Raw genomic sequence first — 21400 nt, forward strand, 5'->3', positions numbered from 1 at the left:
AATCACTCTAAACTCTGTACTGTTATCAGAAGACTGTAAACCTGTAACTGCTTATAATGAAAAGAGAATAATTTTGAAAAAAATGAAAATGAAATACATATTTTTTTCTGAATTTTATCTGTAGTAACTATATCAGATTTCCTAAAGAATGTAATTTTTTCTTTTCTAACTCAACTTTCTATTATACAAAATAATCTATAAGTTTAATTTAAAAGCAAAGAAAATCAAGTATAGTTCTACAAAACTGTTTAAACAAAAGTAATAATGGTCTACAAAATAAATGTAAAAAAAAATTATCTCGTTTAGTCATAAGTAATTGGAAATAAATAAAAAAAAATTAAAAAACGGGGTGAAAATTCAAAATCTGTTCCAAAGTAGTCTCCTCTCGCCATAAGCACACCTAGCTGGTGCGCTCTTATAAAAGCGTAAAATACAACCAATTTTAGGAATCTTTCAGGAAAATTTTCTTAAGTTGGAAGGAGAAGTAAGATAACATTTTTATAAAATATACTTTATGAATATACTTTTTATAAAATTACAGGCTTGTTTTATTTTATATCTAAATTAAATTAAAGTCAAAATGTCCACGGGTTTGTTTGTACACATCCATTAATGTTCATGTTAAACTCTGAAACCGATGGGTGATGAGAATAATTCTTTTACCAATGGTTTAAGTGAACTCTAAGAATGGACAGCATATAATATCATATCATGACACATTTTCTGTGTAGTAATATTTAGTCTGACTAAATGATATTTGTAATATGTGGTTCCCACGAGTAAAATTTATAAACTAGACTGAATTTATTTTGGTATTTTATTTATCTAAATTGGGTTAAGTGTTCTTGAGAAATCAGCAATTTAGTAGAAAATTTCACTTTTTTGTTTTATAAAGAAGCGAGTGTAATAATATTTTTGAAACAAGATTCTTTTAAATAATTAAAAATTTGTTCTTTGGTATTTTGCATTTCATGTAAAACTAATGCTTAAGAGATCTGCTTTTTTATTTAAGAAGCGGAACAGTTTTTATTTCAATTTGTGGATGTAATTTTGACTTTTGTATTTTTCTGTTTGTATGGGATTACCTGAGAATGGTGTAACCTACTTTAACAAAACTTGCAGAATGAACTTATTTTAACTAGACATTGAGGATTTTAACATTTAATTGATGAAGATAAAGAATAATAGGATAAAATAATTAAATTATTTCACTTTTGACAAAACTTACAATTTATACATTAAATAACCTCTTCGACAAAAAGTTTCAATTGAAAATAAAAATAAATAGAAAAAATATCCTAGGAAAACTTTTTATATTTGGATTGGAAAGACTGGTTTCACCCAGTAGGAGGGTAATTTAGCAGTTTTAAGAAAATAAAGAAATAATTATTTACGATTTTAAGAAAATCACCTTAAAAAATACAGCATCATTCTTTATAACAATAAACATTAAATTTTTATTAAAAAAATCTGTATCAACTGTTTTTAAGTAATTCAGCGTTAAAATTCTGTAAAACAGTGGTTGTAGAATAACCTAAAACTAGTTTGTTTTTAGCTTCTTTTTAAAATAGAACAACAATAAATTGAGTTACAGTTGTTCTCTTGGCAAAGTAGACTTTATCCATTTTTAAAAGAAAGAAAGGAAATTAGTTACATTATAAATTTATACGAACCATAATTTTTAGAAAAGTAAATCTTGAACTCTTGCATTATCGGAAGATTAACAGAATGGAGACCTGCAGCATGTATAATAAAGTACCTAGAAAATAAACCACAAATATATGTACAAATACAAACAGTAACTCATTGATAAAGTAGTAAATACTAATGAACTGAAATGTAATGAATACATTTAAATCACAAGGATAAATGATTAGTAGCTTATAAAGCCCAGTGTTCACTGCTAGACACTGCTTCTTGACTTCATCTAGAGTTTTATATGAGATCTGTTCAGAAAATAACCGAACTTTATTTTTTTAATCTTTATTATTAATTTCACAGGTTATTGGTCCTTGTCCCCTTCAAATTACTCCCCTCCCCAATTCACACAATATTCCCAGCGGTGTTTCCACTTTGTGAAGATAGCTTCATTTGAAATGGCCTTTAAGGTCTGTGACGAATTTACTTTAATGTCATCAACAGTCTCAAAACTGGGTACTTTCATCATTGTTTCTAATTTCAGAAATAAGAAAAAAGGAATAAGGAACCACGTCTGGTGAGTAGGGAGGCTGAGGGAGGAAAGTCATCTGATTTTTGGCACAAAATTGAGTGTGCGAGCACATTGTTGTGGCGAAGGAACCATGAGTTGTCTCTCTGGCGAGACAACTCATGTCTCTTTTTCCAGATTTTTTTTCACCTTGATAGTAAACACAGTTTCACCTCGAGTCAAGAATTCAAAATGTACAATTCCATTAAAATTGAAAAAAAAACAGAGAACATGATTTTGACATTGGATCAAGACTGATGTGCTTTCTTGGGGCGTGGAGGTCCTTTGCCAATCCATTGTGATGATTAAACTTTTGTCTCGATGTCATAGCCATAAATCCAGCTTTTGTCTCCTGTTGTGATCCTTTGCATAAATGTTTCATCATCATTGGCTTGTTCAAGAAATTGTCGACAAACATCCACTTGATATCATTTCTGCTGTCCGGTCATCAAACGAGGAACAAACTTTGCTGCAACTCAATGCATTTCCAATTTTTCAGTAAAAATCTCATGGCATGATCCAATTGTGATAGTAACCTCTCCAGAAAGTTCTCTGACAGTTAATCGGCAATTTACACACACCAGATCGTTGATTTTCTAAATGTGGGTATCATCAGATGAAGTCGAAGGCCTTCCTAGTCAGGATCATCTTCAATCGACTGATGACGACCACTTTTAAATCATGAAAATCATTCGTAACATTTTGTAAAATCCAGAGCATCATCTCTATAAGCTTTTTCAAAGTTGAAACGTTTCTGTGAAAGTTTTCCCCAGTTCACATAAAATTTTACATTGTATCGTAGCTCCCAAAAATCGCATATTATGAAAATCACTGCTGACACCTAAACAAGTTGCACTCAAATAACAATTACACGAAAATTAAACTCGATATCAACAATACAAAAACATGTGGTTGTAAAGGAGGTTATGCGGAACACAATGCTGCCAACTACACGTCACTAAATATCTCTGACGGCGTGTAATTAAAAATGTTAAGTTATTTTTTGAACAGGCCTAGTACACTCCCTGTGAAGTCGCAGATGGACATGTGCAAGGTCACAGAAGCATGAATGATAATTATTCCGATATATATATGGAATTATGGTGCTGGTACGCATGAAATGTTTAAGTTGGACTTTTTTTTTTTTTATAGGAATAGTAGAATTTTTATTATATTTCATACAACAATAATTATAACACACTTCATCTACCCACCGGGAGAGAAGTGATTCTATATATTTAAACTTTTATTTCTGTTACTGTATCAGTTTACCTTTTCATTACAAAATACTTATTTGTTTACTACTTTTTACTTATTTATTTACATCTTATAATTTAATTCTTTAATCACCCAAACTGAAATTTAAAACATAGATTCACAACTAGCTTTTAATGTAATGAAAATGGTGGTTTTATTTTTTTGCCAAACATATCGTTTTATTTTTCTTGTAAAACCTTCACATACTTACAAGATTTTTAGATTTAACTTATTCAGCTGACTTAAATGTTAAAATTTAAGTCCGCTTTTTATTTTATAATCCAAGAAAAAAAACGTATTGATGCAAAAAAATTTAAGTTAATTAAAAAGCAGATTTTTAATTAAATTTGCAAGGATAAAAACAAAGGCCTATACAAGATATTATATCATTTCTGTTTAAAACATTTTGTGATATTTTACTTTTTTTGGTGAATTTTTTGTTTAAAATAAGGAAAACCATCAAAATCAGCTTATATGTTTAATGAAAAAAATTACAGCTCATATAACAAAACAATTAGATTACAATATAAGTGTTTCACCCACAGTGAATTCTAGCTTTCTTAAGGTTAATCTTTCCTAGGTAGAAATATTAATATGACAGAATGAATCTAATATTGTTATCAGCATATAGTATATTATTTTCAATGTACTAACTAGTTTGATCCTACATTAAACAATTAATTAATTACATTAAAAATCAATAATTATGCTTGTACAATATACATGAACTGATATGCTTGTAAACAAGTTAAAAACATATTACAAATTTTTAATAAAAATAATTATAAAAGCTGACTTAAAAGTGATTTTGCATTATTGTCTCTATATCTTAACAGCATGGAACATAATGTTACCAAAAATTATATATTGATCACATGCACTTGATTATAATTCATGAGCTAAGGGCATGAGAGACATGACGGCTGTCCTGTAGCTTTTCTGAATTTTCACATATGAATCTAGTACATGCAATATGCAACATATGTTACTGTCTTGCCAAATAGCTCTACATTCTGTTTTGAGAGTAGCCTAAAAATAAATAACACAAAACAGCTGACTATGTGACAAATTAACATAAGTTCAGCAATTAAGAGCATTAAGTTCTTATTACAAAATAATACAAATAAATAAAGTATTTTAAGAAATAGAAATGAGATTACAAGTATTTACAAAAGATTACAATAAAATCAACAGAAAAAACTCCTAACATTATGTAACATAATTAAAAAAAAAAATCTTAAAAGGATGCTGATATTAAAAAAGGTAATTTTCAAAATTGAAAAACATACCTAATTTTCAGAATCTTGTAGAAAAACTGGAAAAGATACTGAAAATTTCAAATCTAGCATTTCTCCAACAGATATACAGACAATTGTATTTTAATGTACACATTACTGAAATTGATGTTCCTTTCTTTTTATCGATAATTCTTTTTCTATTAACAGCTTTTACAGAGATGTAATGACAATATACAAGGGTCAATCCATTTGAAGTGTCCCAAAAACACATAAGTTGGTTGCTTCACCAATTCAAACAAAAATGATACTTACCCATTTGTTTCCTACATGTCTCAGGACCTTAAAACTATTTGTTTTAAATTTTTTATTTAAGCAGTTTACCTGTGGTGGCCATTTTTGTTATGGTGCACACACTTATTTTTGTGATTGTAAGGGTATACGGAAAAAATAATAACTAAAAAACTATTCGTCCTGGAAGGATGAAACAAAAAGCCATTTATTCATATTTTCTAAAGGTAAAAAGATTGGTCAGTTGTTTATTTATCTATTTCTCTTCTTTGTATGAGAAAATTATCAATACATTTTAACATGAAAAATTGTGAAATTTCACTTTTGGTAATTTTTTTCAAGAGGTAGGGATGGCATACACAGTTTGAACTACTTTTTTACATGTAGGTTATGTTTATAGATTTACCGTAAATAATATTAATGGTGATACATTTACCCCTAAATTTTTATAATGTTTTGAAAACTAATTTTGAAAAAAATTCAAATTTTGACTTCAAATAACTCTGATGGGGCTGGTGATAAAAATCTCAAATTTGCACAACTTACAGTGTTTTTGTAGATGTTTATGGCAAATAAAAAAGTTTCTTGTGTATTGTACTAATAAAAAAGTTAAACCTCTCAAAAACCATGAAAAACCTGTTAAAAGCAATACCATTTTGACTCACTAAATAAGTGCTCCAAGGGGACTTCTTGTATTCTTTGCACTTTATGCTACATATATTTTTTTATTTAGCCCCTATGTTGTTGAGGTTGATGTTTTTAATATTCATAAAATAGTTTTTTAAATTATTAATGATAGGTTGCAATTTAATAATAACTTAACCAGTACCAGTAACCTAATATAATTTTGATTCAAAAATGCTTGTAAAACTTACCCAATCTGAGATTTCAATAAGTAGCCCACCATCTTTTTTCAAGAATTCATTTTTATTTTTATACCGGTTTATTTTTGTAAACACTATTGAAAAAAAATAAATTGAAGCAAAATTTTAATTATTCTTCAATGAAATAGCCTGTTTTTGTAGCAATGAAAGTTTATTATTTAGTGTGGTTAACCAACAGCTGTGATATCTCTTCTGATAATTCTCTTGAAATTGTGTGGGAATGACCCATTACTGTAGTTAGTTCAAGTGATGTCAACTTTCTTAGGACTCTGCAGATCGGTATCCACACTTTGTTTTGTTGAGACTTTTGAAATAATGTACGTAGTCAAGCTGCGTGGAAAAAATGAACCTGCAAATCGTCATTTTCAAGGTTAATATCTACCACTTCTCCTATCCACCACTGATCATCATACACACAAGCAACAAAGTTTTTTTCTTTAAGTGAAAGTGGTACAATACTTGATACAGGATGGTCTTCATAGTCCTTGGGGTCTGAAGTAACATAACATCTTACAATGCTTTCTGACAAAGGAACATACTTGTGGTAGCTTCTAGTACCAATAACTCTTTCACAGCAGTCAAAACAGTTTTTTGACCTACGTATTTGTACCTAAGTTATATATGTAATAACCTAAGTTATTTGTCTTACATTTTTCTTAACTGTTTTTTTATGAGTTCTGAAAGGGTCACAACAGAACTATCCATACTAGTGACTGAATTTTGACAAACACTTTTTTCATGATATTTACAAACATTAGTGACATCTGAATTATCAAGTAAAAAAATAAGTTGGTTTTCATCACTAAATTCACAAATTTTAATGAGTTCTTTTGTCACTGTACCATACACTGTTTTAAGACACTTTTCATTCACATAAATTCCTATTGAACATTGTTCTTCCATTGTTTTATTTGAAATTACTTGAAAAGAATGTAAAAATTATACCAATTTTAAGATTTGCAAATATAATATTATGAAGTAAAACTTATTTATTTAATAAACATTTTCAAACACAGGATGAAATTTGAGATACTCGGTAAAGATGTAAATATGTCACTGACTAATGTCAGACTCTCTTTTCCTGTTTAGCCTCCGGTAACTACCGTTTAGATAATACTTCAGAGGATGAATGAGGATGATATGTATGAGTGTAGTCTTGTACATTTTCAGTTCGACTATTCCTGAGATGTGTGGTTATTGAAACCCAACCACCAAAGAACACCGGTATCCATGATCTAGTATTCAAATCTGTGTAAAAATAACTGGCTTTACTAGGACTTGAACGCTGGAACTCTCGGCTTCCAAATCAGCTGATTTGGGAAGATGCGTTCACCACTAGACCAACCCGGTGGGTTGACTAATGTCAGACTGACCAGTCTATAACTGCAAAGCTAAATGATGCAACAAGCATAAATGACCATGTTGCAAAATGAATTTTCCTGATGACTTGAAATGACTTCAAGCTTCTGTTATAATATGAACACTGCAGTTGAATGGTTCAAATAAGTCTAATTAAATTAGAATAATAAGTATAAAAATATTAAAGAACCAAGCCAAGAAACCCCTTTTTGGAGCACTTATTTAGTGAATAAAAATCACTTTTAACAGGTTTTTTATGATTTTTGAGAGGTTATTAGTAAAAGTACTTTTTTATTAGTAAAATGCACAAGAAACTTTTTTATTTGCCATAAACATCTACAAAAACACTTTAAGTTGTGCAAATTTGAGATTTTTATCACCAGCCCCATCAGAGTTATATGAAGCCAAAATCTGAATTTTTTTTTTAAAAATTAGTTTTCAAAACTTCATAAAAATTTAGGGGTACGTATATCACCATTAATATTATTTACGGTAAAATTACTAACATATATCTACATATAAAAAAATAATTCAAACTGTGTATGCCATCCCTGCCTCTTGAAAAAATGACCAGAAGTGAAATTTCACCATTTTTCATGTTCAAATTTATTGATAATTTTCTCAAACAAAAGTAGAGAAATAGGTAAATAAACAACTGGACCAATATTTTTACCTTTAGAAAATACGAATAAATTGCTTTTTGTTTCATCCTTTTAGAACCAACAGTTTTTTAGTTATTTTTTCTGTAAACCCTTACAATCACAAAAATAAGTGTGTGCACTGTAACAAAAATGGCTGCCACAGGTAAACTGCTTAAATAAAAATTAAAAAAAAAAAATAAATAGTTTTAAGGTCCTGAGACATGTCGGAAACAAGTGGGCAAGTTTCAATTTTTTTTGAATTGGTCAAGCAACCATCCTTGGATCACTTCAAATGGATTGATCCACAACTAAATACTAACCTCGTATCAACAGTTGCATCACGAACAAGTTTCAGTGGAGATGATGTAATTTCCACTCCAGTTTCTTCAGAATGTACCTCTAAATTAAATCCAATGTCCAGTTCAACTGATTCAATAACATGAAGTGCATACTGAGGTTCTTCAAAATGACCACTAACCTGGAGAAAAAACAGCATTGTCAACGATATGAAACTATTTCATACATACAATAAAAAAATTATTACACTCCATTATGAAAAAAAATCATACATTCATGCTGAACACTTTTAAACACACACACACCCACACTTTACTTAATAATATTTCTAAAAAAAACTATCAAACACTGTAACAAAATAACTACCTTACACCCAATACATACCAACACACAAATGAGTGAAAAAATATACGTAAAGCATTTATAAACTAATAATAATCATTGAAAACATTACTAAAATTTATAATAAAGAAATATTTAAACCAGCATTCAAACTGAATGACCAAATAATACAATATTAAAAAAAAATAAATAAAATTAACAATCTGTGTGGAATTTATAAAATTTAATGTAATAGTTGTGATGGTATTTATACAGGAAAAACAGATTTCTTGAACATTACAGAAAATACAAAAATAATAAATTAGGTTTATCTAATATGGCGACCATCAATAAACTAAAACATTTTATTTCTGATATTAACACAAATTTAGAAATATTAGAAATTAATAAAGATGACATAAAATTAAATACATTAGAAAAATATTACGTATATAGATACAAACAAAATTTTAATTTAATAAACCAGACAGTGTTTGAGAGAGATGGTCTTATAAAAACTGAAACAGACAGCAGCACTTGTGTAAATTAATAAGCAATTTTCAATGTTTTAGTACTTTTACTTTTAAATTTTATTATGAAATAATGCAATTATCTCAGTCATCAATGAGATGCAGGATCTTGCAAAATTACTTTCATGAAAAATTAAGGTAAGATATGTCTTACCTTAATATTCTGTACTAGGTGGTTTATTTAATGAAATTTAAATATTATATATATATATATATATATATAATTTTTAATTAGTATATGTAACGGCATACATGTAATTATAAATTAATAGATATAAGTACAAATGAAAATCACTTCAAATGGCTGCCACTCCTTGTCCAACTGCTTTCATATAAAACAAAGTAAGATTTACTTTAAGAGAGGTTGGTAACAAAAACTTTCAGTTATCAGAAATATTCCACATTTTTAAAAAATTCGACAGGATAAAAGTTTTAATATTCATATGATAACAAAATTTCAGAAAAATTTTAAAATTCTAAAGGGTTTTTGATCCCTATTGTTATTCAACAATGAAGTTTTTGCATAATTATTAATAAAGTAAATTTCCCCCCCCCAAAAAAAAAATCTCAGTCCTGTTCGTTAAGTACATGAATTAGATATAAGGCAACTTTGAAATAAAAAAACAAATTACCACTGTTACTTCTATGCAGATTGTTGCAATCTTTTATAATCTCATTATTTGTACACACCTTAACCAACACAAAAAATTATATTGTGAATAAAACCATCACTCATATAATTTTGACATTTTTTAACTTGACTCCACCAGATTTTACTGCTAATTTATTAATTTTACTATCATCACCTAAATATTCATATCACAGAAAACTGTAAAATTGTAACTGCAGTAAATATCATTGCATTACTGAACCTGAACCGTTCATCTGGTACTAGAGGTAACCATAGATGCTTGAACGATTTGGTTAAAAAAATTAGAATAAACATTTTATACACTTAATAAAAAAATTTATAAATAACGGATGGAAATCTCGCTTACATCATCTGTGTTTTTATTTTCATAGTTCTGGTAATCAGGTTCTTGAAGGTTAAGCAGCATGCAGTGGTACAGAATTCCAGTACTGGATGCTATTACAACAATTGGTAATGGTCCATTTAAAACTAAAATTCCACTGCAATCTACACCATAATTATCTTCAGCAGATGGAAACATCAGAAGCGGAGAAGTCATTCTTGCAACTTTACTGAAATATATTTAAAATTTATAAAAAATGCACTATATATATTAAAAAAAAATATTCTAAAATTCCATTATGACTATTAAAAAGTTGTTTTGTCCGTTAGGGCACAAAGATATAATTTAGCTATAAAATAAACATTTTTATGTTTTCATTAAATCATGGGACAAGTGCCCAACAGAGAATATTATGATATATTTGAAGTAAATAAAAGGCACTAAAGATATTCTATTTAAAGTAACTAAATGTAAAGTTACAAAATAACTCGGTGAATTTAAAAAATATATATTTCAAAGAATGTTACAGTTAAAACTACATTGTAAAATCTTCCATATGTTACTTTTTTATTTATATATTTTTTTGTGATTCTTAAAGCTACTGCAGTTTTTTGCTATCTAGATTATTTTGTATGTAAAACTAGTAAGTCTAATTTGGATTAAAAATTAGAATCCTATAGGAGAAAGATTATTTTGTAATATTTTCAAAAAAATATAAAAATAAATTAATTTTGAAGTTACCGTTATCTCAATATTAAATTTATAGAAAAAACAAACCAGCATCAGAAATTTTAGATTTTCCAGTTAATCCAGTGGAGATTTAATATAGCTGGTTTTATATTTAACCAACTGGTTGGTTCTAGGCTCGTTTCTACAAAAGGATCTGGCATTTGTTTCACTGTTCAATTCATATTACTATTATAATGAGAAGAAATGGAGAAACCCTAAGGCACAAGACACTTCAATCATAAGATTTATTAAGCGCTTCTAAAATTTTATTTCACAATTAAAAATAAAAGGTCTGTTGTAATGCAGCATGTAGTAACAGTAAAATTAATTTATATAGGTAAATAGTAAATATAAAAAAAATTAGAAATAGGTATAAAAACAATATATCAATTAACTTTTTCTCTTAGACAAAATGGGACTCGAGTATGCTTTCAATTATGGCCCATCCATTCATTCACCACTGATTCTAAATCACGTTAAGGACAGCGTTTTACATATTGCACATCGTCTCACACACATATACAATAATATTACATCAGTGATATCATGGATATAATATTAAATAGTATTAGATTTGACAAGATTCATCCATCTCTGAGTGGATTCACCAGGAGTAACTTCAAATTCATCAGATCTGGCTAAAAAGCTCAGTTCTGGAAATATACAGGGTGTTCTAAAAAGGCGAGACCAAACTCTAGGAAGTGATTTTACTTAACATATTAAAGAAAAAAGTCCAATAAACATAGTTCCAGAAACGCATATTTTACTTTTTGTCTGCCATTTTGTGTTTTTTAAGAAAAAAATTATTTTTCAAGAACGGTTGGAGATAACGCAATAAAATTTTGTACTTTACTTTAAACTAACATTTTTTAATGGGAAAATGAATAATGACACTCTTCGTTGACAAATTTCATAATGGTGGTCGTTTCAATTTTTCAATCTTAAATATCTTATTATCATTAGATATATCAAATTGTGTTGTATTATAATTATGCATTTCTTTGTGAACAAAATAACATCTTAGTTGTAAAAATTTACCAATAAGCAATGGAGTTATTGCAAAAGGGCCTCAACCAATAAGGTGGCCATCTTGTTTTTTTATTGAGACTCACTTGATAACTAAATCAAATTTTTTGATTAAAATTGCTAAAAATTCAACATTATCGATATTTAATAATAATTACTGTAAGAGCATGAGACATTTTGTTTGTTTTCCGATGAGAATCACAACAAATATTCAATGTGACCTCCATTCATTCTAACACAACAATCCACATGCTTCATTAGTGACTGATGAAGGTGCTCAAAAATTCCTGGCTGCTCCCTGATTGTTTGAAAAGAGCAGACAGTTCTATCTTCTAACTGATGAGCATCAACAAGTGGTGTTGAATAAACAAGAGACTTTACATGTCCCCGTAGATAATAGTCTAATGGGTTCTGATCTGAGGAGCATGCAGGCCAACAAATAGGACTGCCCTAACCAATCCATCTTCCTCGAAAATGATCAGTTTATTTTTCTTTGACGCCAATTGCAAAGTGGCAGGCACACCATCATGCATGAACCACATTGTGCTTTACAAAGGAATGTCCTCCAGAAGTTCAGGTAGGTCATTTGTTGTGAACAAATTACCTACCCGTTACCATTATCCAAATATGAATCACCTATCAACTATGTGGCAAAAAGAAAGGGCCGATTAGCTTATCCATGTAGATTGCACTCCAAACAGAGAAAACCTATGTTGACTTTCTGCTTGAAATACTGCACGAGGATTTTCCTTACACCAAACATGTCGGTTATAGAAGTTATTTATACTATCCTTAGTGAAAGACGCTTCATCTGTAAAAAGAATGTTAGATATCCACTTTGGGTTATGGGCACACTTGTTAATTAACCACCAATTGAATGCAATCGGTGGTCAATTAATCAATCACCTGGTAAGTAATTGGTTATCGCCTAGTAGAAGAGCTTGTACCTGTTGCAGATGGTACAGGTACAATAATTGGGAGTGTAAAATATTCCACGCTGCTTTACAAGATATGTTTTCTTGGATAACAACTCTTCTGGACGATAATTCTGGACCCTCTGCAAACTTGTTCAAAACCCTTTCTTCTACCTGTGGTGTTGAAACTGTTTTACATCTACCATTACCAACTATGACGGCTTTAAAGCTTCCAGTTTCTCTTAAATGTGCATGAAGACATGAAAATAATTTTCTATCTGGCTGACAGCGGTTTGGATACTTTTCTTGACAAAGCAGTTTTGCCTCCCTCGCATTGCCATTGGCAAGTCCATATGTAAAATGCCTACCAGCGAGTTCATTATTTGTATAATTTTGATTCATTTTAAATGAAAATTAACGTGATTAATGACAATTTTCAACCAAAAAAAACAAAGATTTTAAAAATTCAGAGCACAGATATCACAATTCAATGGAAGCAATACAACATGAAACTGTTGTTCACAAGTGAAAGAAAAGTAATGTAAGTAAAAAACCAACTGTTTCAGTTGCAATTATCACAGAGTACTTATTTATATATCCTTTGTGATTAATAAAATTTGTTAGAATATGTATTTTACATATATTTTTTTATTTCATTTTCAAAATTTGCTTGAATAACCTATCTATTTGATTTTCACATTTTTTTTCAATGTGACCTCCTATTACTGTTTCTAGGATAGGTCTTACAATAATTATTATTAAATATCCATAATGTTGTATTTTTAGTAAATTTAATCAGAAAATTTGATTTAGTTATCAAGTGAGTCACGATAATAAAAAGCAAGATGGTCACCACGTCGATTGAGGCCTACGTTTTGCAATAACCCTGTTGTTTGTTGTCAGACTTTTAAGACTAAGGTATCGTTTTGTTTACAAAAAAATGCTTCATAATTTTTATAATAAAACACAATTGGTAGATCTAATAATTCCTAAGATATTTAAGATCAAAAAATTGAAATGACTGCCATTTTGAAATTTTTCAACGAAGAAAATCGTTATTTTTTCCCTATTAAAAAATGTTAGTTTAAAATAAAGTACAAAATTGTATTGTGTTGTCTCCAACCATTCTTAAAAACTAATTTTTTTATTAAAAAACACAAAATAGCAGACAGAAAGTAAAATATGCATTTTTGAAACTATGTTCACTAGGCATTTTTTTTTCAGTATGTTAAGTAGAATCACTTTGTAGAATTTGGCCTCACCTTTTAAGGGCACCAGGCAGAATTCCAAGATTTTAAGGACTTCTGGAAGAACAAAGTTAAATCTACAGCCAATTTTTGGTAGTGTAAAGGAGTAAATAATTTTGGGAGAAAATCATCAGATGATAAAGATGATGTGGTGTCTTCACATCAATTTCATCAGGGCCCCCCTCCAGTAGGGTGATAAGGACCACTATATATAGAATTCATCTTCAGTACATAATTTTTCATAAATAAAATACAGAAAAAAGCTCATTTACTATTTTTCCAAAGAATAAAACATGGCTGTACTCAGGGACAATGTAATATTTATATGAAGTTCAATGCTACTGCTGACAAGCAACTTTTATCATTTACTCTTAAAGCTTTTTTTCCTCTCCTACACCCCTGCGCGGGACCAACAGCAAAGTGTTACAATATGAAGAGACGTGTCCTTCAACTCAAACGGCCCTCCCCACTTATTAGCATAACGTCTGGCATGGCAGGTCAGGCCAACGGTTGGAGGATCTTCTGTTGTTATTTGATTTACTTACTGCAGTAAAAACAGCCATTGCAGACTGCCCCACCGGTCTAGATCTTAATGTAACCCTCAAAAAATTGCTACTCAACAGGAAGATGCAAGGGATCCAATGTTCCCACACTTCTTCACCACCACCCACCAAGCAAGCCCGGATGGATGGTGACTTCATGAGAGGCTAATCTTCATCCCCCACATCCACACACGTCATGCAGCCACAGATACTCATGATCCAACTCTCAAGCATCACAGGTTTTTGTCATAAGTATTCTTGAAGCAAGCTTCTCAACATCATCCCAGCCTCATCTACTGGACAACATTTAGTCCATGATTCTCTCTGGAGTAAGCCAGACTAATCCAAACTCCTGTCTCACACCATCCCATCTATAACATTTATAGATGATATGCTCGGGTGTATCCAGTAACTCACAATATCTGCAGGCAGAGGTAGCATGCTTTCCAAATCGACACATGTATCCTTTGAACTCCCTATGGCCTGTTAGTATCTGGGAGAGGTAGAACCCCACCACCCTGAAGCTATGCTTCACTAATGAGTCAATATTACATATAATACGCTGAGTCCATTCCCCAGTAGGCGAGGCATTCTAAGTGTCTTGCCAGTCTCTCAACAGTATATGACTTGCTTTAGCTTTAGGCATTCCATTGTATACTGGAAAGAGCATTTGGGCCCTCAACAAAACTGGAGGAACATCCCAACCCCATAGGGGATGACACCCGCCATGTGACGCTTCTGGTCACTACCCCTCCCACCATTCCTAGCCCTGATGGGCTTTAACGGGAGTCAACTTTTGTACTGTAACTTTTTGCACCTCACAGTAATAAGCCAGGCCTTGTTGGGATTCCACCGATCTAAATGCCTTGGTAAACATTTACATTGATGATTTTCAAACTCGGCTCTTGCCTTCGCTGTAGGCCTTGTCTGGACATCTTGAATGTGCTACATCGTTGCCGTTTGAACTGGCTAACCAAGTTCACAGAAGCACGAATCCCATGCCTAGTTCTACTTTTACTGAGAACTGGAGGAACATCCGCAATGACTTCAACCGCATTTTGAGAGACATGCAGTATGCCGCAACAATACTAATGGCTGCTCGCCATTGCATTAACAACAGCCTATTAACATTCTTTTTGAGAACCACAACTTCCTTCCAGAGTCTCTCTACAATTTGCCACTTAAGAGCTTACCAACAGTATTCAATAACGATATAGGATGATACGCAGTCCGAACATCTTTTGTTACGGCTTTCATCAGCACCAGCACCAACAACGGCTCCTTCCACTGTAAAGGAAAACTACAATCTTGTAACACATCGTTAAATGTATCAAGGGCAACCCAAGGGTGTCTTGACACGAGCATCTTAATGATAGATCCTGGAACCATAACTGGGCTCGGGCTTTTATCAGGATGAAGCCGTAAGGCCGCTCCGCGTAACTCCTCAACAGTGAATCGATTCGTATGAGCCACTTGTATTTTATTTCAAGCCAACTCAGATACTGGAAAGAGCTCCAAAATAGCACGAATAGCATCATCTCTGCTTAGGGGGCAACAGATTTTCTAAACATGTTGATAAAAATTTTATATCATCTCCCTCCCGCGGGATGATGTCTAAATCTGCAAGTAAATCATGCCAGGCATTAGCCTTCGCCTCCTTAACGGCAGCATTCAATATACCCCTCGCACAACGGTAGGCTAGAAGGAATTTATCAACGACCCGACCAGCTCTTCTATTGGTACGCTGTAGTCGCCTCCTGGCCGCAAGAGCCGCAGCCCGTTTGTTCGCAATGCCACTGGATCACCAATACACAAGCCGCTTACCAGGACCGTACGGCATTCCACCACGCAGGCACTCTTCACTTATGACGTCTGACAAGCTCTCAGGAGTAATGGGATTGTTTACTCCAAACCTGGCAACAACACAAACAGACTGAACATCAAACAGTTTCCATCGTTGGGGTCGTGTAATATGTCCAGTACGTTCAGTTTGGAACTGAAAAGTGATTTTTCTATGATCACTCGCAATTTCCTTACAGAGAAGGTTCCGGTCTTGAATCCTAGAAGAAATCCGTTCAGATGTTGCTATAAGATCAACAACCGACCCACGCCCCCTTCCAATGAAGTTAGGTGAGAGCCGCTCGTTGCGAACAAGCCTCTGCCGAGAACATAGCCGCCAAAATATGTCCTCTAGGAGTAGAGATTTCCCCCGAGCTCGAGGGACTGCGAATTAAAATCTCCAGTTAAGATAACCGGGTTCCTGGCTCTTTGAATACAATCTTCTAAATCACAAACAAAATCGTGATACCTGTCAGCACTCGAGTTAGGAGATATATAGCCTGAAATGAGCATACAATCGGTAAGGTCTACTGATACGTAGCCATCACCTCTAGAGACTCGGGAAGTGATATGTCTGCCCGAAACATTCAGAATAGCAGCATCTCCAGATCGGTCAACAATCCACGAATGCGCGGCCACCTTTCTCTTACTGGGCTCAGCAACAGCGAGGAAATCCACGCCATGCTCAATCGCAACACGCCAGATAAGGTCGTGAGCAATAGAACTCCTATTAGAATTAACATGTATAACTCTCACTGCGTGGTCTGTTTACAGTCCTTAGACCCAGCCCCATGTCCAACAATAGCACAGGAACCACACCTCGCAGGCTCCTTACAATTTGCCCTTAGGTGGCCTTGTCCAACACATCGGAAACGTCGACCGATCCGGGCCCCTGCAGTATGCAGCCACGTGGCCGGTCTCCCAGCACCGGTAACAGCGACTTTCGGGTTCCCAGATACTCATACAGCAATGGACCCAACCAATACGAAGTCGCTGCTCAGTTAACCGTTTAGCCACCCGATAGTTAGTAATAACATTCGCTATCCTTGTGTCATCAAAAGTTGAACTAACCGAGGATAAATTATTCAGTCGCATCAACAACCTGTAGCAAAGCATCAGTAATCTCCTTCTCAGTAGTATGACTAGATATGTCCTTAACACGGACTATCGTCTGACGACTCTCTCTAGATTTGAGATCAGCCCAAAGTCCAACAGCACTAGAACACACAACATTACGGAATCCTTCTGCTGCAGCTGCTCCCTTTACCCTAACATGAAGGTCTTTATTAGTCCCCTTATGCAGGAACAGGATTTCACCAACCTCGCCAGAAGGCACCCACTCCTTAACAGTCTTCAGAAGATCGGCATACAATCTTCCCTGCACCTTAGCAATAAATTTTCTGCTGTTAGATAAAGCAGGAGTAGTTCGACCAGCCCTTCTACAGTCAGCAGGCACCGTGTCACCAGAAATCAGATACTGGTAGTATCATCATGTCCACGATACAAATAAATCAACAACTTCTGTATGTGTTCCTCAAGCTTACCTCCCGGTAAAACAAACACTGGTGAAGATACCCGAAGTACCTTCCTAATACAATCCAGTAAAATAGCCAAAGTGGATTCATTTCCCGAAGACAAGTCATAATATACCGTAAAGCGTACTGTCAAATTAGACAGAAGAATCGTCCTCCCCTGCCCACTCCTTAACAGTCTTCAGAAGATCGGCATACAATCTTCCCTGCACCTTAGCAATAAATTTTCTGCTGTTAGATAAAGCAGGAGTAGTTCGACCAGCCCTTCTACAGTCAGCAGGCACCGTGTCACCAGAAATCAGATACTGGTAGTATCATCATGTCCACGATACAAATAAATCAACAACTTCTGTATGTGTTCCTCAAGCTTACCTCCCGGTAAAACAAACACTGGCGAAGATACCCGAAGTACCTTCCTAATACAATCCAGTAAAATAGCCAAAGTGGATTCATTTCCTGAAGACAAGTCATAATATACCGTAAAGCGTACTGTCAAATTAGACAGAAGAATCGTCCTCCCCTGACACCATCGAAAACTCCTTCTTCCTTACTTCAACCGCTTTAATTTCCGGTCGCTGTGCCGTAAGATCTGATCCGCTCGGAACACCAGCAACTTCCTTAAAATGACATAAGTCACCTTCAGTCGGAAGAGAAGCCAGTTGTTCAACCTTCTGCATAATATCAGCCGGCCATCTCTTTTCTACAAGCTTACACAATTCTGCATCCGAAATCGATCCAGCAAGAACATCAACAACATTCCGTATACCGTGCTCCAAATCGCTCCATGGCCGTTCAGTCTGCGAGGTACCCAATCGCGGAAGACATTTCATAAAGAGAGGTCACCACAACCTCTAAATTCAGAGCTTTTTCAAGTGCCCTAGACGCACTCTCCTTAATTTCCTCCTTGATACTGGTATTCTGTAGAATAAGCCGCTCCAAAATATTCAATTCCTGCAATAAATGGTCCATATCGAATCCGTCAGTACCGCTCCCTTCACTACTATCAGAAATAAGGTTAGACTTCCTCTTAGGGATCCGCGTCCCTGTGGTTTGAGATTCCTCAGTCACAACAATAATCAATTTTCCTGTATCGTCAGAACTGTCTAACTCCGGTAAGATAACACGCATACGCTGTTGTCCAGCCGTAGTACGGCGAGGCTTCCCTTGATAAGGTTCTTTTTGGGCCATTCTGAACCAAAAAATACGATAGTCTACTGCAATATTTAATATATTTTATGTCGTAGTTAATGCTACTAATCAACAAAGAAATTGGAATTTAGTAAATTCCAATACTCAATACCATAGCTTAAGATATAAAGCTATTAATCTTACCAATAAAGATAACAATGAAAATAAAATAAAATTTATTTTCAACACTAATACTAGTACACTAATAATAAGTAATAGTCAATGCCACCCGCACAGAAAAACTACGTTTACTTCAATGTTATCAATTAATGATAACAAGCAATGTCTATTGTTAATAAAAGAACAATAGCAAGATAAGCAATAAATAATTTCTTACTCGCAACAAGAGGCTTCCCAAAGGGAGCACAACAAGCGACTATAGACCTTATTATTTATGCAAATAATAGACTTCATAAAAAAAATAATCCATTCGCCAAAACTCATAAATCAGTTTCGATATCCAATCCACAGTATCCGTTTATAAAAAACCACTAAATCCAGTCAAAAAACACTAATAAAGGAAGAGCTCAAGTAGCGACTACCACACTCGGTAAAACCTCCAACTCGACTATCCTTTTAAAGCTTAGGACTTCAAAACTTTGTGTTGTAAATACAGAAAATTTGAATAAAATAAGATAATCATTTATTTAAATTTTACACTAAAATGAATAAATGAGATAGATAAATGAATAAATAACAGAAAGCACATTTTTACAACTAACAAAACTTTCCACTTGTAAAAATCTGATAATGTAAAAGTTAAGGTATTTATTATTACTATGTCTAATAACTACAATTTTATTTTTTAAATTATAAAGAATTATAATGAACACATTTTTATATTCCATGCAAATATAAGTTCTATTACAATGAAAAAGTAAAACAAAAACCATTTTTCCGAGGAGACTGGAAGATCAAGCATAATAACATCACCGTTTCCACGCAGTAATAGGACTGGCCATTCCATAGGTTCATTTTTATTTTCAGGATATCGAGGAGGTATGTACTGAAAGAAAAAAAAATTATCTGAAAACCAATTTAATCACAGTTACAAAATTAATAAAAAGTGTTCATAAACATGAATAAAATTCACTGTTCACAATTATATTACAAATTATATCTTGACTAGAACACATTCTTGAATCGATTTAACATTTTTTTTCAATTATTACACTATTATTTCTCGATCTATAAAGATAACAATTCTAACAGACTTAGTCAGAAGATGAATTGAAAAAATAAGTTCTATGTAGAGATGCTTAATTAGCAACTGAAAAGATTTGAAAACTGTTAAGACTACTTATATTTAAATACAAATATGCAGGAGCTCTCTTCTATAAGAGAGTAAATGCAAGAGATGCGACACATAATTCTATTTTTTCTAATTTTCTTTAAAACCCAATAATATGCTTATTGGTAAATTGAAAATAGCCATTTTGACACGCTGATACATATATTAATATGGTCTGTGATACAGACAGAAAAAAATTTACAAATATTTTTAAGAACATTTAAATTGGAAAAAAGTTTAGATATTAGAACCTACTAACGATATGTTTTCTCAATCACAGTTAAAGTAGCCTGACTATCTCCTGTTTTTTATTGACACATTTAAAAAAATGTTACTTTCTAATGTAGTTATTTCACTGACCGATTTTCAAGTAGTGGACAAAATCAGCCACGGACCAGCTTTCACCGGTTCATGACTGATTTCTCTGGTAGTGCACTTTCAAACGGAAACATTTAATAACCGTTTTATTGGTAGAAGTTAGAAAGAAAAAATACAGAGATAAGGGATAATAAAAACTGTACTGAGAGAGAGAGTACTAAAACTTAATTACTACTAAATCCAAATAGAGAAACAAATAAAGCAAAGTTATTTTATGAGTGTAAAATGACAACAGTTTTTACAAACCCATAACCTCTGCGGTACCTGACTATTTAGCCAGGTACAAATATGTAACTCAAAATAATATTTAACTGTTATTCACTCGAAGTATACTGAAAAAATGAAGAAATTCTATTTTTATAATTATTTTAGTTTTTAAATGGACAAAATATTTTACAGAACAAATTTTAAAAACGGTACAAAATATATGAAGAGAAAACAATTTTAACTTTTACTTAATTCATCATAAAGATTATAGAAACTTTTACAAAAGAGATCGAGTAAAATAAAGGAAAGAATAAAAGAGATCGAGTAAGATGTAAAGAAAAGAGAGAGTGTGCTTAGAGGTAGAGGAATGAGAAGTGTACAGTATGGTGAGAGAAGAGGGTGCTTAGTGGCAACAGAAAGCGGCAGCAGTGTTTTCCAATCAATTAGTCTCTCAACGACTTTTAAGGAGAAACAATATTTTACAGATTAAAATCTGTAAGTTGCGCATCTTA

At 32.6% G+C, this 21400-nt stretch overlaps 1 protein-coding gene across 1 annotated transcript in view; it reads right to left on the minus strand.

Annotated features, from left to right (window-relative positions):
• mbo (Nuclear pore complex protein Nup88) overlaps positions 1-21400 on the minus strand; it is a 368973-nt gene that overhangs the window by 43096 nt on the left and 304477 nt on the right. Inside the window, exons 4-7 of the mRNA XM_075362597.1 lie at positions 19903-20018; positions 10020-10224; positions 8194-8351; positions 1674-1759 (exon numbers count right to left, since the gene is read on the minus strand). Coding sequence (XP_075218712.1) covers positions 1674-1759; positions 8194-8351; positions 10020-10224; positions 19903-20018 — 565 coding nt within the window. The remainder of the gene's footprint in view (positions 1-1673; positions 1760-8193; positions 8352-10019; positions 10225-19902; positions 20019-21400) is intronic.

The sequence above is a fragment of the Lycorma delicatula genome, chromosome 4 (genome assembly GCF_047948215.1).
Source record: "Lycorma delicatula isolate Av1 chromosome 4, ASM4794821v1, whole genome shotgun sequence".
In the NCBI taxonomy this organism is placed as follows: Eukaryota; Metazoa; Arthropoda; class Insecta; order Hemiptera; family Fulgoridae; genus Lycorma; species Lycorma delicatula.